The sequence below is a fragment of the Pseudorasbora parva genome, chromosome 3 (genome assembly GCF_024679245.1).
Source record: "Pseudorasbora parva isolate DD20220531a chromosome 3, ASM2467924v1, whole genome shotgun sequence".
Lineage (NCBI taxonomy): Eukaryota > Metazoa > Chordata > Actinopteri > Cypriniformes > Gobionidae > Pseudorasbora > Pseudorasbora parva.
Genome location: NC_090174.1, coordinates 40,348,350 through 40,367,448, shown reverse-complemented (window position 1 = coordinate 40,367,448; position 19,099 = coordinate 40,348,350). Strand labels below are relative to the sequence as shown.

General features: G+C 35.8%; 1 protein-coding gene across 1 annotated transcript in view; it reads left to right on the top strand.

Annotated features, from left to right (window-relative positions):
• Window positions 1-19,099, top strand: part of ubash3ba (ubiquitin associated and SH3 domain containing Ba) — a 45,933-nt gene that overhangs the window by 14,900 nt on the left and 11,934 nt on the right. Inside the window, exons 2-7 of the mRNA XM_067438834.1 lie at window positions 14,182-14,235; window positions 14,740-14,926; window positions 15,662-15,860; window positions 16,089-16,258; window positions 16,565-16,773; window positions 18,458-18,608. Of these exons, the coding sequence (XP_067294935.1) occupies window positions 14,182-14,235; window positions 14,740-14,926; window positions 15,662-15,860; window positions 16,089-16,258; window positions 16,565-16,773; window positions 18,458-18,608 (970 nt within the window). The remainder of the gene's footprint in view (window positions 1-14,181; window positions 14,236-14,739; window positions 14,927-15,661; window positions 15,861-16,088; window positions 16,259-16,564; window positions 16,774-18,457; window positions 18,609-19,099) is intronic.

Genomic DNA, 19,099 nt, shown 5'->3' with positions numbered 1-19,099 from the left:
TTACAAAGATTTTTCAATTTTGGCGTAATTTATCTCTAAATCATGTTGATATGGCAACTTGCAAATACAAAAAGATTTGTCATTCTGGCATGTGTGGAAAGTATTAAACTGTGCATGTTACAACTAACCCCGCGTTAGGTTGTCCCCAGCGCTCCCATACCTAGGTTTTTGTATTTTAGGAGAAACATCTGAGACAAATTGTTGGATCATAACTGAGCACTCCATTAAGTCTCCTGAGTTATGAGAGAGTTACCACTGAGAAATAATATTTTTTCCATGGTGAAATTGTCTTCTACTGTTCTAGTTTCTTAGTCCCTCACCTTTGGTTATTTTTACCTGAGAATGCAAACACATGAAATCACAGCTCCAGAACTCTATTCCCTGAGCACAGATTATAAGAAACTTTTACTAAATCAGGGTTACTTAGTAACTTTGTTGGTGATTAAGCTAAATAGACATGTTTTTAACTGCAAGTAGAGCTTTTAAATGTACATTTAAAGTAATGAAATTAATTTTGAATTGAAAAGAAGTCATATATGTCTTTGAAATTAAAACTGCTTGTTTATGAACAGTACTCCTACGCTTGCAGACTCCTTGTAAACTCACAGTGCAAAGTTTGTCCGCTAAGAGGAAGTGCCCCATTTCAGGAAGTGGTTTGTGACCTTTAGAGCGCGCCGTGGCTGCTGGGACATAAAGGAACCCATATGTGTTGAGACACAGAGACGTGGGGGTGGAAAGACACATGCACGCTCAACTTCAGATATAGTGAGGTACATAGACATATGTGCATGCATAATATGAAATACCATGGCAAGAGTTCACAGAAACTGAATCAAAAGAGCGAGTGGCACTGGCAAATACGCAAATGAGCCTTTATAGTCACAGTAAATATGAGCCCAACCATACACTGAACTGTGTGTGAAGTCAGGTGAGCGTGCTGAAAGATAACAGACACAAACGCATCTCTGTTTTGCTTTTGATATTTTGTCCTCGCATTTATTCTAATTCAAATTCATTTCCATTATGCAAGGCCTTTGCATTTATGCTAACTGTAGTTAAAACCCAAAGTTGCTACAGATATTATGGTAACGCATTACAATACATAGTAACTATAATATCAACAGGCAGCAATACATTTGTTGCAGTATTTATTGACCTTTGTTAACATTGAAAAAAATTGTTAGTTCACATTATCAGGTCCATCAAATAGGCTAATATAAAATTACTGATAAAACAATTTTTTTTTAAGAATGTATTAATACATTTTTTATTTATTTATTACAGGGACTGGGTATATTAATGAACATTTCTGTCAATATGCCAGAGTTAGCCAAAATTTTCACCTGCAGTCCCTAATGTTTAAATTTACATTAACCGAGATTAATAAAGGTTTTAGATCTATCTTACATTGTTAGTTCGTGTTAATAAATGGAACAAAATTGTGTCCGCTACCGCTACCGATAATTCATCATATATGCCGATAAATCTAAATACAATTTTTTTTTTGTGGGCCTGATTACAAAAACAAAAGTCTCACCAATTTACCTTACAGACATATGGTGTTTTGGCAAAAAAATAAAATGTATTAAAAATGTTGCTATTATTACTTAAATTAAATATTGCGGAATATAGAGGCTGTTATTGTATTTTCTACATGTTTACAATATTTTTTTATTACAAATTCTATAGTTTATTATTATTTATTTCTTTTAGAAACCATAATCAAATGAGGAGCATGGTTTTACCTGTGACTACCATGATCTTACAGTTAAATGAAACTGACCTACAGTTAAACTCAGGGTAATTGAAGGATAATTCAACAAATAAGCTTTAAAGCATGGATCCCATGAATTAAGGACAAAGCTTTTTTCTCTTTAAATGTTTTATGAACTTTTTAATAGTTCTAATGAAATTGAATTGTTATTTCAATGAGAGCCTCTTGAAAGATAGATCTCAGTGTCTTACATAAATTATGTGTTAACTCTTGAAAAATATGATTGTTTTTAACTCAAAAATGTGATCATTTACTCACCCTAATGTCATTACAAACCTTATGTGAATTTCTTTCTGTGTAACATAAAAGAAAATCATTTGAGTCTGTTTTTTTTCCATACAATATGCAATGGTAGCCTAACCAAAATGGATTGGTTGCCAAAATACTTCAAAATATTTTTGTGTGTGTTTCAAGGAAGAGAGAAAGTCATACAGGTTTGGAATATCATGAGGGTGAGTAAATGATGACAGCATTTAAAATAAGTATATTTACTTTACTGCATCCTATAGCTCAAAATCAGTACTTTTACTGTCAAGTGAGTTTCTGTGTGACAAAAGGGCAACATTCAATTTGTAATATGCATTTGCAGTACATTTGATAATATCCATCATTATTAGTCACTGTCTTATCTATTTACTCCAATTTAAGGTCCTAACATTCACGAGGGAACTCATGGGCCGGATGGGCTGGGTTTGCCAGGGACAAATTTTAGCCCCAGTCCACCCCTGATGTCCTCTAATGGTGTGATAGGGCATTTGCATAGAAAGAGATAAACGGAAGAGTTTACATTTTTATCCTGATGTTTCTTTTTTCATGTACCCTGTCTCCTCTGGCTATGAATAAACTAATGCTGAATAAATCATAGAGCTGGAATGAATAAGTCATAATGAATATTCTAAAAATGCTTGGGACACAATGTATTGTAGCTTCTAAAGCTTTCTGTGCTTTCATACAGCTGTTTTTAGCTGAATATCACACTTACAGATGACATTGTGGCTTTACGTTCAACATTTAAACAGTTTCCTCTGTGCCTTGTGGTCTACATCCTAAATACACTAACGCCTTAATAGTGTAATCAAATAATGCAAGATGCTATCTTTTATCTTTTTCTTCCTCTATTTTGCTCTAATTTTATATTTTCTTTTTGATTACAACGGTGGCTAATACTAAATGAATACAGTTATGTTATAGAAAATTTGGTAGAAACCAGAGTTGCCATTAACTATATTTTTTATAGTTTTGTAACAGCTGTTTTTTTCTCCCAGAGATTCAACAAATGAAAAGTGTTTAAAAACTACAAACATGGCGGATGTGCGAGAAAGTAGAGCGGTTTAGATAAAAGGGTTTGCGATTTAATAATCAGTTTTACCTGAAGAAAAGATATTTATTCAATCTTATCCATATCAACATTATATTTCATCTGCAACAGCATTGTGAACTATATGTTTATAGATATGTTTGATCATTAACTTTTTAAATGCATAATTATGCAAATTGCAAACACACAAAGTAAGTTCTCCACATGACAAACCCACGACTGGCAGTTTAACATGCTATTACATTTCTCTCCGAAACGGTAGAAAATTAAATTATACTGAATGTGGAGGATTTTAACTGTGACGAGATGATTAACAGGGCAGTTTAAACAGTGACAGGATGCACGTAACTAAGCAACAGAGCGTTAAAGAAGTAGTATGTCCCAAAGCTTGCCTGCTGTTCTGCTACAAACTCAAAAGTGTTTCTTCACGAAAACAGTACATACTTTTAGCACTTAGTATCAGTAGGCCAACTGGAATGCAGCAAACGCTTCAGGTATCACGGGATAGCATACTGGTGTCTGTATATCTTAAAATACCAAAACCTGCTTTTTGCCTTAAAATGTACTAATTACCATCGTTATAGTACAGATGGTGAAATAGAAAGCCACATGAATCAGTTTATCACAAGTGGTCTGTCCATAAAACATGGCCAATAATTTACATAAACAGTCCACAGTTTCATACACACTAATACAAAACACCCTTAATGTACAAAATAACAGAAAATGTAGCACAAAACAAAATGCAGTAATACAAATAAGAAGATAAATTTTTTATTTATTAAATGTAGCCTAATTATTTGTAATGTGTCATGGGACTTCTGGGAATGTCCTTAAAAATGTTTTCCTGTAATTATATAGTTTGTAGTTTTTATTTGCAAAGTTAAAATGTTGCATTATTAATCAAATGTACATATAATGCTATTTTAAACTATTCACAGTTTTTCACCGTATACTGTTAACCAACTAACATGTTTTCACTGTAGCCTTTTTACTTTTTTTCTGTAAAAGTTACAACATCTTTTTCAGTATAATGCAGGATTTTAACGCATAAGGGTTGTTGGACCCCTAACAAAAAAATACTGTGTAAGTTCTATGGTAGAGCCAGTGAGTCTGGTAATATCAAAAGGCAATACTTTGATCTATTTTATTGTACTGAATGAAGATGCGCAGTATTTCCATTGTACGTCATAATACCATGGCGTTAGGACAATCTATTTAGCCTTTTTTTGTCAAGTTCAGCATGTTGAAACACACACAGCATTTATTTATGTATTTATTTTTGCAGTAAACGTTACATCTCTTCTGGTAAAACCCTTGTCCTGATTATGTTTGAACCAAATTGAACACTGACTCTGAGAACATGAGACCGAATCAAGCTCAAAGTTTCCGGATGATGAGCTGTAATGGAAGAAGCAGCCGTGTGATTCTTATTATGCCTTTCAATCTAGACCTTCATACGTCTCTTTCTGTCTATTGTGACATTTCCAAATGGCAGAAATGGTTGTTAATTGTTCAGTCACAATGAATCATGTTTTAGTCATGCATACGCATGTTCAAACCCATGGTCACACCTAAATACCGACTCACTATCTTAAAGAGTGTTTAGCTCAACTACATGTTCATAGGCTTAAATGAGTTGTATTTTCCTGTGCAGTAGTAGTTGTTTTCATTTCTCTCTTTAATATTGCTTATGTTACATGAATAAGTTCCTTTTTTTCTTTATGAATCTTCTGATTCTTCCTTTCTTTAATGCCCTGCTGGTCCTTCCCATCTCTATCTACATAAACAGTGTCACCATCTGCCCAGTCTCATACACCCTAACCAAGCGGGAAACTCTCACAAAAGCTGCGAGTGTCTTCTCTTTAGTTTTAACATAATAAGCTGTTAACAAGGCGGGCAGAGAACACGAGATGAGTGTGAAAAGATCTTCGCGGCCAGCCAGTCCTGTTACTTACAGAGGGAGAAGGGCTTATTGTCAGAGGATAACAATTGTGCATGAGGATATGTTCACGGAGGGAGAGAGCAGAACAATCAGAGACATCACACACTGCATTTGTTATTCTTTCCTCTCATTTTATCTGTGTGCGATGGAGGAGCAATAAAAAGAATTTAAAAGAAAGAGAGCTGGTGTGATGATAAGATCCAAAATGAACACTGTTCAAGTGCCAAATAGGTTTTGGCAAGTAAAATGGAGTTGCTCCCCAGTTGGCCGGTAACTTATTACAAACTGCAATGGTTTAAATCAAAATGATATGCTGACCCTCACTGATGCGTGATGTGTGCAAGTTTTACCTCAGTGAAAATTAGTTTTATTGAGAGAGAGGTTTTTGTTCACAAAACACTGCAAAAAGTGCAACTTCTGTTTTGTCAAACAGACACTATTTGAACTGTTGAATGTAAAAAACGTTGACATTACTTGAAATTAAATAGTCCATTTTTAGACTAATATGAGGAACTTAAAGGGGTCATGACATGAGAAATGTTGTCATATAAAAGATCTTTGAATCATTAATACATCCTGCGAGTTTCATAACTTAAAACTTTCTCATCAATTAAAAAAGCATTTATATAATCAAGCTGTAAAAAAGCTTTGGTGGCATGTGATGTCACAGGGGTACATTCATTTGCGCACGACAAAAACGGCTACTTTCATATCACATTGTTGTGTCAGCCCACTGATTTTCAACAATAAATGCAATAGAAGGTGATAAATTCTATAGTAAATGTGGTCATCATGAGTTTATAAAGCTTGCATTTTAGTGGCTGTTTTAGATCATGTTCGACTTTTTCTTCTAGTGTATTACTTGTCTGGCTATCACCAGACCAAACTTAATTTAAGACTGAACATTGGTCTGGGGAGTCTGCTGTGTATTTTCTACTGCACAAGTGGCGTGATCAACGAGCATAATTCAAATGACTCTGTATACAATTGGATAGCCCTTCAACCAATCAGACCACAAGCTTCGAGATTAACGGGCAACGACCCATCGCTTCTCTAGCTGTCGATATTCTAAATTGACGATATTTGCATCATCGGAGGAATGTTTGGCCAAAGGCTAAAGACTACAGCCAGCAGAGGGAGCCATTTCCGCATGTTTTGAACCCGCGCATGAGGGATGGGAGATTACACTCACAGCTCAGCTCGCAGCTGCAGGCACTCATTTAAACTGAGCTATGTGTGAGCAATGTAAGTCTTTTAACTTCTCAAATTAATTTCTATGAAAGTTAAGCTTGCAAAGGCATGAACTGAAACGTGCCAGACTGAACTTGCGTTGTGAATGTATGCCGCGTGTGTAGTTGCGATTACCTCAGCTGTCATTCAGCTCATTTATCTGACTCCTGCAGTTTGTGCTGTGATACTGGCGCAGTGACTCAATCATTATATTGAACAGACACGTTCAATTTTTAGTTGTAGTGTCTTCTCCAACTCAGTCATAGTAATCAAGTAGGTTGGCTTTGGGAATGGCCTCACAGGGCAGCGAAGCATTCTGGGAATTTCATCAGTCTTTCATCTCCATGAGACAAAAATAAATGTTCTGTCTTTTCTCAGTCTAGAAGGCACCAAATTCAAAAATAATTTCACATTTCTACTACATTGATCACCCAGTTTAAATACAGATTCATCTTCCCAGCGCTGAAGTACCCCTTTAAATCTGCCAATAGCGTGCCAGGTGGATAAGCCAGTCTGTGATTGGTTTCTTTCCGCAAAAGTGTAACAGAAGCAGCAGAAATGATTGTACAGGTTTCCAGACTGAGTTGCAGGGCGAAATCAAATTTCTGGCAGATCAGGCTGGGTTTACCCAGTCTAGTGTTTTACTACATTCTCTATAGAATTCACATGGGTCGCACATTTTATCATCAGTGGCGCATAGGGAACGGCTTGAGCAAATCTTAACACTTTTGGAGCATGGGTGAATGCACCTACAGTGATTCACGCACCACCTAATTAAAAAATTGGGCTTCAGTCACAGTCATATTTCACAGACAACTGATCCGTTATAAAAGCGAGAATTAGCGGTACGAAATAAAAAGTACAGGTACGCTTGAGAGTAAAATGTCAAAGCGCCGGTACTGCCAGTGAGTACCGCCCCACTTCGAGCACTGATATGCAATATGTATTCATTAATTTTGACGCCTGTAATAATAAAAATTTAGTAAAAGTATTCAAGAGGGTTCCACAATATACTTATTTAATATGCAAAGATGTCAGTCAATCACAGCGGTGGGCATTTACACTGAAGTCTCACAGCAGACACACCCCTTCAAACAGTTCAAATCAGAGGGCTAAATTCAGGGTGAAAATAGTAAATAGTAAAAAAAAAAAAAAAAATTCCAGTTCACAACCCCTTTAAACAAAGCATGAACCTCTAATTTCAAATTTGGTGGCGAGAGTCCAACTAACAGGCAACTTCTGAGCATGCTCAGTTTGATCACTGATGTGGGACAAAGCAAGGACACTCATGATGACTATTTTTTTTTTCAGAATGAGTTGATGGTTTAGCTCTAAACACCTTTGTGTAAAAGTTCTGTTTCATGAGTATATTTTGGAGTAGAGTATAGAAGTAACTCTGAAACACAAGTTAGACAAACCAAGAAAGTTATCACTGTTATATGTTAATACACAGCTTAACTTAAAATCCATGTGAAATGTGGATTGTTCCTCGGCAAAAACAAAAAAATTAAACATAAAAACATGCTAAACAACACATAAAACTGTTTTGTGTAATAAAATTGAGACAAAAGTATTCAGGAACTGAATCAGGAACTGAATCAAGCTTCATTGTTTGATAAAATCTTTTCATTATTAATAGCATTGAGTCTTCATGAGCTAATTCGCACAGAGGACACCCCTTTTAGGACACCCTTTTATATCTCTATATGTGTGTGTGTGTGTGAATGTGTGGGTGGGTGTTGCGCTCATATGCTGAATGGGAATACATGCTACTTCTCTGTAAACAGGAAGTGACTATTTCCCCAGAGTTTGGAGATTGGGCCAAAGCAGCTAGAATGATGGCAAAAATATGCACGGACTTAGACCCTATTCTCTATGCATATGTTACACATTTGTACTCCACCTCTCAAGAAAATGTAACAAGGGCTGATTAATAACAGACAGAAAGATAGAACCACCCCCCGAGATAATAGTTTTTTTTTCTTACATGAATAGTCATATTCAACCAAACCCATGCACAAAAGCACACCCAGACAAATTTACTCCCTGGACAAGCCTGTTCATCCCTCTCAAATGCTGCACAGGAAATACAGGTTATAAATAAATCATTGAGTTCCTGCCTGGAGCACTGACCAGAGGGGAAGGGAGGAGGAGATGGCCTGTAACACAATACAGACACACACATATAAAGAGGCTGATGGATAATCAAATGAGTAAAGTAAGTTTTGAGTGTGTGTGTGCTTGTTTTTGTGAAATATCAGGACACAAATGTGTATAATGACATGGGTATTACAAGGAGAGGCTGACTTATGAGGACGTTACTCATGTCCCCACTTTTCAAAAGGCTTATAAATCATACAGAATAAGGTTTGTTTTTTTGCGAAGTAAAAATACAGAATGTTTCCTGTGATTCGTATAGGTTTGGGGGTAGCGGCAGTGTAGGGGGGTAGAAAATATACGGTTTGCTCTGTATTAAAACCATTACGCCTACGGAATGTCCCCACATTTCACAAAAACAAACACTGTGTGTGTGTGTGTGTGTGTGTGTGTGTGTGTGTGTGTGTGTGTGTGTGTGTGTGTGTGTGTGTGTGTGTGTGTGTGTGTGTGTGTGTGTGTGTGTGTGTGTGTGTGTGTGTGTGTGTGTGTGTGTGCGCGTGTGATCCACAATGATTTTCAGTTCTCATATGTGCATTAGGTAGAGTACATATCTCTGCTGTTTAGCATATGGTCTGTATAGAAGCTGGTATGCGTGTGGCCTCACTTTTGTTTCTTGTATGGGCCATCATTTTTGTTTCTTGTGCGTGGCATCACTTGTGTTTGTGTGTGTTTGTGGATGTATACGTGATGAAGGTTAAGCACGTGGGTGGAGTGTTAGGTTGGGGTGTGATGAAGTCTTGAACGTGCAACCGTGGAGTTTGTTCAAATGCTTCTTAATAACCTGTTCAAACCTCTTTGGTTAATGTAGGTTTATATGTGACTCTATGTAGTCTTCAACTTCAGGCCAACCTTGAGCTGTTTAGGAATATATTTCATCTGCAAAACTTTTTTCTTTTTCTTTTGCATATTTACTTCATAACGAATCGGAAGTTTGCTCGTGTTGCTTCTGCTTTTGGATGGTGATTTTGCTGCTACAATCAACACATTATATCGACACCAACTTTCACATATATATTTTGTACATCAGACCTTTTGTGATTAACTGTAAAGCAAGTTTTTAGGTAATGAAACAATCTTTGTTTTGTTTTCACTCGTGACAGAATATCTCACCACAAATAAAAAATTAGTGTATGCGAGACTAGGCATCTGAAATTGATCATGCATGTCTGAATATGTGTCTCTGCATGTTTCAATGTCAGTAAACCATGCCATATGGTGAGTGTGTTGTGTCCAGAGTTTGTTTACGTGTGTGTGTGTGATTTGCTACAACAGATTGACGCTACACACAGTACATGCTTGCATTACTTCATACGGTTGTAGCTTTTTGGATTTGTAGACATATGGCTGTGCATTATGGGCTTCCCCATCCCAGCATGCATTGTGGCGTTTGGCCCTGAGGGTTAGTTGGCATGATGACCATTTTTTTTCTGGGTAGCCAACTAAATATAGAGTAATTGAGTGCTGCATATAGGCTGTGAACTGGAATACCCCACACAGAAATGCACACACAACACTATTGACACTATTATTACAGTCATTTTCAAATTTAACATCAAATAAGTAAATACATAAATAAACAAATAAATGTATATGTCTCTGTGAGTAAAACATGTTTAAATGTGACAGTAAAGGCATTTATATTGTTACAAAAGTTTTCTATCTCAAATAAAATTCTGTTGTTTCCACTCTGATGGACACCGATAATAATGATGAGAAAAATATTTATTGAGCAGCGAATGATTTCTGACGGATCATGTGACTGAACTAATGGCTGCTGAAAAGTCATCCCTTAAATGACATTTTAAAATATATCAAAATAAAAAGTTATTTTAAATTGTAAAATTATATAGCACAATATTACTGGTTTTAGTTTGACTGTGTTCATATGTTGTTGCAGACAGTAGACGATCTGTATTATAAATGTTTGTTGTTAGTTTGCTTATAATGCACTGATATATTGTCAGATACGCATTGTGGAGCGCCGATCACCAGAGGCTTCCTGTACTTTGAACAATCTGCATAATCTGCATAATTTCCCTCATCTCTGACGTGTGACTGCTCTTGTGTTTTGTCATGTTTTTTCTTGCGAGGTGTAAGCAAAGCACGTACACTTGTAGTGAAATGTTGCTCTGGTTCATTCGTATAGCTTCATTAATCGGTCAGTAAATAACTTTTAATCCTGAATTAGTGGTAATGAAATGTCTATGGTACTCAGAGTACTCGTAATTTCACTGAGTGCTCGTTGTTGATCAGCAGACCATCCCTTTATGTTTTGGTGTGTTTTTTTTTCCTGCTTTCTTCAAACCTTAAGCAGCATTTTCAGTTTTACTGTGATGTTTCAGACTGATCCTCAGTGCAACACCCCATTTCCCTTGAGAGTAAGACAGAGTGTGTGATTTTTTAGAGCTTTTATAAAAAGACGCTAATTAGATTTAGAAGATAATTTAATCAGCTCAGGAAAAAAAGCCTTTGAGATGTCAGCTGACATGAGGAAATGACATAGTGAGTTTAGCGTGACCTTAGATTGGATTATGTGCCGTTTTACTGTATAGATGTGAGCAGAGGATATAATAGCGTCCTACACATGAGAAGATTATGTGCAATTACCAAGTAATGTACTTCCTCTAACAGTGAATGTGTGTGTGCGTGTATAAGAGATGGCCTTGCACAAATAAGTGTACTATTGTACTATAGGTGTCAGCTTGCTTTTAATTACACCTTTTAGTTCTGTATGATAAAAAAAAGCTAGAATAAAAGGGAGAGCGAGAGAGAGAGAGAGACAGAGGAGGAGGAGGCTGTGGCGAATGTTTTATGAACTGAGAGAGAGAGACATCACTTCTAACCACAGACCAAGTGATATTATTTTCCACTATGATCTTCATAAGCCAGACACCTGCTAAATGAGTCAGACTTGGTGAGCATTTGTGAGATGTTCAATGCATTGAAGAATTCATGGGTGTCGCTCTTATGTAATCCAAAATATATCTTTTTTTTTAAATGAATATATACTACCGTTCAACAGTTTGGTGGTGGATCAAAAATGCAGTAAAACAGTAAAATTATGAAATATTGTTTCGTTTTAAATATTTTTTATTTAATATATTTTGAAATGTAATTTCTTTCCGAGATGAGAATTTCTCCCATCTTCATTGTCACATGATCCTTCAGAAATCATTCTAATATGGTTCATTTTTCATTATCAGTGGGAAAAACAGTTGTGCTGCTAATATTTTTGTAGAAACCATAATACATTTTATTTAAGGTTATTGATTAATAGAATCTTTAAAAGAACAGCAATTATATATATATATATATATATATATATATATATATATATATATATATATATATATATATATATATATATATATATATAAATAATTTACAGTGAATTGTTAATTGAATAGAATTCTGAATAGAATTGCTACAGTGTAAAAGTCTTTACTGTCACTTTTGATACATTTTGGCAGTGAATGACTTTGAAGAAAATTTGAAGTTCAAAGAAGTGTATCCATGCATTATAAAAGTAATCCATGTGGCTCAAGGGGTTAATAAACCCTTCTGAAGTGAATCGATGGGGTTTTGTAAGAAAAATATCCATATTTAAAACTTTATACAGTAAAATATCTACCTTCTGGCATACTGCCTTCCATATTCAACTTACATAGAAATTGTAACGCCCCTCGCAGTTCAAACTCTCATAGATGCGCCAGTTGCACTTTTTTCGTAAGTTGAATTTGGAAGCCGGTCCCCCAGAAGCTAGATGTTTTACTTTATAACGTGTTAAATATGGATATTTTTTCTTACATAAACCCATCGATTGGCTTCAGAAGTAGCCATATGGATCTCACTGCCATTATAAAGCTTGGGCAGGACATTTTTTTAAGTAAGTAAGGAAGTATTGTAGGGAACTGCATAATTGCTTATTTGGCTTTATTTGTATACCAGTAAGAGCAATGTATGTAGATAAATTGGGGTCTAAAAAGACCTCTAATAACTGTTTTTAAATATATATTTATATATAAAGTTTTTTTTTTTAAACTTAAATGTTTTTTTTAAATATATTTGATGGTGCTTTTGAATATGCTTTAAGACTAACCAAGTTCAAATTCATAAGTCAACACCATTGCTGAGTAGCCTATTTTCTCCTTAAAACTGCAGTGAACCAAAGACAGTCTAAAGAGACAGTGTTCTCTACGTCACAAACTACATTTTTAACAATCCCGTCGATGTGTGACCAGGCTTTAGCATATCATCATCAAAGGGTTAGTTCACCCAAAAATGAAATAGATGTCATTAATGACTCACCCTAATGTCGTTCCACACCCGTAAGACCTTTGTTCATCATCGGAACACAGTTTAAGATATTTTATATTTTAGTCCCAGAGCATAATGCAGTCAATGTCCACTTTACTGTCCATGTCCAGAAAGCTAATAAAAACATCATCAAAGTAGTCTATATGTGACATCAGTTGGTTGATTAGAGTCTCTTGAAGCATTGAAAATACAAAATATATCAAAAAATATCAAAAACTATTTTATTCAGCATTGTCTTCTCCATGTGCCTCCAATTTGCCAATGTCACGTGATTTCAGCAGTTTGGCAGTTTGACGCGAACCGAACTGCTGAAATGGTAAAAGGGAACATGGTTTGTGTAACATTAGCAACTTAACATTAGTACTCAAGCAAAAGACTAATCGTATTAATTACAGTTATGTGTCCAACGTTGTAAAGAGTGACATAAAACGCATTACCATTCTGATACATTGACTTGTATACAAGCCTCTATAATTCACTCTTCCACTTCTTCTTTTGAATCAGTTTCTGGTTCAAACATATATGGGTGAATTAAACCAGTACTTCCATTTGCCATTTTGCATGTGCAGTGTTTATTACAGTAAAGTGGAGCAAGTGACTTAAGAGTGGTGCAGGTATGACATCCATTTGTAGGCCAACTACATTAAGTAAGGGTGTAGTTTTTGTTTTTGTTTTCCACTGGAAAAAAACTTTAAATATATAAAGATCAAAGATGAGTTATAAGGGATAAAATTATTGAGGGGGACTTTAATCGTTTCAGGTTTCTTAGTATTAGGTACCGGTATATACAATTTTTGCTTCAATGACAGCAGTGCTCAGGCTTCCAGAATTCTGAAGTAAAATTAGACATTTTGCATAAAGATAGTCATAATAAAGAAATGATAAATGTCCCAAATTTGCTCATTTTATTAGTGATCTAGAAATAGTGCAGAATTTAACAGATTGTGAGTAGACTTTTGTGCCTCAATAAAAGTGGCTTGGCTCACATGACCCTCTTTAAACATATGCAGAGAAGTAAGCATCCTCGATATTCATAATTGCCAGTGAACAAATGATTATCCAGCTTTCCCTCCCAGTGTTGCTCTGGGGGACGTGGGGGAGGTCTAGACTAGACTAGCATTATAGGGGAGTTTGTTTAGCCTGCATGTGATTTCATGTGTGATATATGTTTCACATACAGAGATAGGAACAATAGCTAGAGGAACATCTCCATAATGTCAAATTCATATCTCTGAGAAAACTCCTCAGTGCTAATGTACTGATAAACATCCTCCGGAAAGAAGGCCATTGATTTTGTGACCAGTACAGCAATTGAGCTCTCTCTCTCTCTCTCTCTCTCTCTCTCTCTCTCTCTCTCTCTCTCTCTCTCTCTCTCTCTCTCTCTCTCTCTCTCTCTCTCTCTCTCTCTCTCTCTCTCTCTCTCTATCCTTTCTGTTACAGGCTAAAAGCTCTGGTTTCGACTGGGGGTAGAAATGTACAAGCAGCCTGTGACTGGTGAGTGTTCACACCCACACATTCACCGTGACCCATGTTGTATTTGACAGTCGTTCATTTCAGTTGAACCGTGCTAATCCGCTTTGAAATTATAATATGTTGCATTTGAACACACACACACACACACACACACACACACACACACACACACACACACACACACACACACACACACACACACACACACACACACACACACACACACACACACACACACACAACAAAAAGCAACAGTACATTATCAGATAGGTTCACATGTACTCATTAACTCAGCTTCATTGGCAGTTCAATGCACTTTGCAATGGTTTATTGCTGCCCTCTGCTGGCAGGGAGTCAGAAGTATTTAAGTATTTTACCATTGATATGTTCTCACAATTTAAAAAAAAATGTAAGCCAATCATGTCCTTACTTTCCATCCCAAGCAAAAAGTGAAATCACTGCTCGTTTATTCATAATGTCTTGGCAAAGTATATCAAACTTGGCATGAATGTCTGTTTTCTACAGGTTGTTTTCCCATGTCGATGACCCGTTCCTGGATGATCCTTTACCCAGGGAGTATGTGCTGTACCTGAAACCCAGCGGTCCCCTCCTCAACCAGCTCTCCAACTTTTGGCAGCAGAGTCGCATTACATGTGGAAAGAACAAAGCCCACAATATCTTCCCTCACATAACCCTCTGCCAGTTCTTCATGGTCAGAGCACTTCATCAACATATCCAACCATAAATGCGCACTTCTTAGTGTTATATATATTCCATAATTTATATCCATAAAGGAAAAAACACATTTTTTAACGTAAGCAAACAATATGTACACCAGACCATTTAATTGAACATTGCTGTGAAAATCTTTTTCCTCTTGACTTTATCACTTAAAATGTCGGTTGAATAATGAAAACAGAGGGTTACTCTGGATGGGTGCCAAATATAAAAAGTAAAGGGGTCCAATATTCAGACTATCTGTTCAAGTGATAGAACACTGTTTTGTTTGACAAACAGACCAAATTCAAGTCATTATTTATTGATAATCTTCCCCTGCATGTATGATGTACATTACCATTCAAAATTGTTGTTGTTTTTTTCTACAGAAGTCTCTTATGCTCAGCAAGGCTGCATTTATTTGATCAAATACAGTAAAAGGGTAATATAATTACAAATATTATTACAATATCAATTATTTTTGAATGTATTTTAAAATGTCAGTATAATTACTCCAATCTTCAGAAATCCTTCAAATATAATTTGGATAGACATTTAAAAATAACAGCCTTTATATGAAATTGAATGTAAAAGTATTTACTGTCACATTTGATCCACTTAATGTGTCCTTGCTGAATAAAAGTATAAATGAAACTTTTGAAAGGTAGTGTATGTTCGGTGTTGTTGACAGCATAACTGTAGGACTTTATATCTCTCTTTGTCTCTGTAGTGTGCAGACGCTAAGGTAGATGCACTCTCCGAAGCCCTGCAGGCTGTGGTAGGTCAGTGGAAAGGTCGTTTCCCTTCCCCGCTCCCCCTCGAGTTCTACTCATCCTCAAACTTCATTGGCCTATTTGTGGAAGAGAAGGTGGCTGAGGTGATCAAGAGTTTTGCAGCAGACTTTGCCACTGAGGCGGCATCCAAAGCAGGTGTGTGTGTGTGTGTGTGTGTGTGTGTGTGTGTTATTATGTTTGTTTGTTATTGCTACTGATGATGACACTGTGGAGCAATAATCAAAAATGTTTTTTTGTTGTTGTTGCTCCTTTTCTTCCTTTTTCAGTTCAATTTTAGTGTGCTTTTCTGGCATGGCACTAACCAATATTTGCATTGCCAAAAGGTTTGTGCAATGTAAAATAATGAACATTCTCTCTCTCCAGATGTTCATGTGGAGCCCCATAAGAAGCAGCTTCACGTAACTCTGGCCTACCACTTCCAATCCAATCATCATGCGTCATTAGAAAAACTTGCCAAAAGTGTAGACATAACCCTGTGCTGTGATTGGCAAGCTGTACTCTTTTCACGAGACATCCGATTTGCCAATCATGAGGTAGTCTAATGGTTGTCATCCATCGTTTCTTTTGCTAACATCCTAAATAATATAATGTTTTGTTTCAAGTGAATTTACCATTATTTAGCATATAATTTACTTTTGTTGGTGCCAAATATTTGCTACAGAAAATGTAACAAAGTTAGATGGATACACTTTATTGTACAATGTTATTGGTATCTACATGTGCAAATTCATTGAACACTGAATTAATTAAAATGCTTGATAATGCTGAAAGATTACAAATGGATAATTATGATATCAAATACTGACTTTTTGGCTTTTAACTTTCTCTTTGTTTTGAAGACCCTGCGGGTGATGTATCCTTATGTGCCTCAGAACGATGATGAGCTGGAGCTGATGCCCGGTGACTTCATCTTCATGTCATCTATAGAACAGACCACTGCCAGTGAGGGCTGGGTCTACGGGACTTCGATGAGCACAGGGTTATCTGGGCTACTGCCAGAAAATTACGTCAGTAGGGCAGACGAGTGTGACACTTGGGTCTTTCATGGGTAAGATGGATCATGAAGTAACTAAAGCTGATTGTAGACTACCGGTCAAAAGTTTGAAATCAGTATGATTTGTTAATGAAAGAAGTTAAAGGAAGTGTATGTAAGATTGTGGCCAAAACTGGTACTGCATTTACTTTCAAATGACTGCAGAGCGGCGTATCCCCTCCCCCCCGGATACTAAATCACTACTGACTTCGTGATTGGTAGATAGCTGGAGGGTGGAGCTTCATGCCAAAACATCAACATCAGTTGAGGGCTGCAACAACAACTTTTAAATGACAATATCCTGGCCAGGCTCCGGTTTTCAGTGATATAAATATTTGAAATTAACATGATTTCTTAATGTCTAGGGACATTTCAGGGCTATTTTATGATTAATTGAAATGCATTTCTTACATACAGTTCCTTTAAGGTTGCTTTAAATTGATCAAAAGTGACAGTAAAGATCTTTAAAATGTTATAAAATATTTATATTTGAAATAAATGCTGTTCTTTTTTAAGTTGCTATTCACCAGAAAATCCTAAAACATAAATATTGATATGCAGCCATGAATGATAATAATGAGAAATCTTTTTAAAAAGATATTGAAATGATTTCTGAAGGATCAGACGATCATGTGACAATGAAGACTGTAGTAATAATGCTGAAAATTCAGCTTTCATCACAGGAATAACTTTTTTAAATACATTAAAATAGAAATTGGTTATTTTAAAAGGAGTGTCTATTCACACTAAGTGCAAACAGCGTGCCTTGTTGGCAAGTGCTATTCGCACTATCTCCGCCTAACAATGACTGGCTGTGCCAAACAAGATTAAAAAAAATTGCCCATACTTCAACATCCCCAGTCACGCAATCAGGAAAGTGTATGCATGGCTGATAAATCCCTCTTTTGTCGGGATCAACACGATTTCGAATCCGCCTTTTGCAGAGCTTGCTCTTCTCTCTTTTCTCATCACAAATCACAAAGGCATTTATTTTCAACAAAAATTAAGAAAATGTTCTTAATTTGGAAATAAAGTGCATAACAAAATGTTTAATTATAATAAAAGCATTTATTGGGTAGGGTTAGGGATAGGTGTAGGGAGGGCTTTTAGTGTTCCATAAGGGTGCATCCATTTAATAATTTAAATCAAAATAATAATTCACACTCTATTATTATTGCATCCTGTTAATATACAATACTGAGGTGCAAATAGTATGCATCTGTCAAAATAAAGTATAAATTACATGTAATTACTATTTATATTACAAAGAATTGCAACTTTATATGGTGTAAATATACTATATTTCTCTCAGTAAATAGAATCTTCAGCTATTTGCACTTAGTGTAAATATCATCAATCGCTACGTTATGCTAAGCTATGTTGATTTCACAGTGTAAATAGAATCTAGTTGCTATTAAAACTTTGTTTAAATAGCAAAGTGCAATATAGCCGCTGCCTATTTTAAATTGTAATAGTTCTCAATATCACTAGTTTTACTTGTTTTAATCAAGTAAATTCAGCCTTGTTGGGTGCAATATACTGCTTTCAAAAACATAAAAATCATACTGAACCCAAACTTTTGAATGGTAGCTTGGTGTCGAGCTGTCCTGGTTGACAATATGCTAGATTTAAAAGCAATAACTGAAATATTTACATTTCTGCATCTCATTACCTTTTTTTTTTAATCTCCTTTTTTCAGGTCTTTCTCTTTCCTTAATGGGACCCCACCATCCAATATCAGAGGTGCAATGGGTGGAATGTTTTTTGACCCACACTTGGATGGTCGTCTCCTTGATGATCCCATGCCATTGGATCACTCCAGTCTTAGCGTTATATGTCAGCCTATGCAGGTAAAACACTTTCAGGGATGTGAATTTTTTTCACCCTGAAAGTATGACCCATGTGAATTGCGTAAATCGGTAAATTAAAAAAAAAAAAAAAAAAGTATGATGCAATGATAATAACTATTATCCAAAAAAATGGGGGTGGGTGTTGGTGCTGGTTACTGTAAGATGGTTGAAATCACAAAATGGCCTTGAACAATTGCTAAATAAACAGCAAAATGTTACATTTTCAAATACATTTATTTCATGCACAGATAGCACCTGACAGTTCTGCACGAGTTTGCGCCAATATGCAGCAACCGTCTTACCAAATTTGTCATGAGAATCGTTTATCTGTTGTTGTCAACAAAGAGAAGCGATAAGATCTTCCTGTGGTTTTCCGCTAAAATGAAAAGCTCAGTGGGTTTTTATGTTTGAAAATAATAATAATGATTATAATAATTATTAACATTGTTATTAATAATAATAATGTTTCTATTAATTCTTTAATCATAACA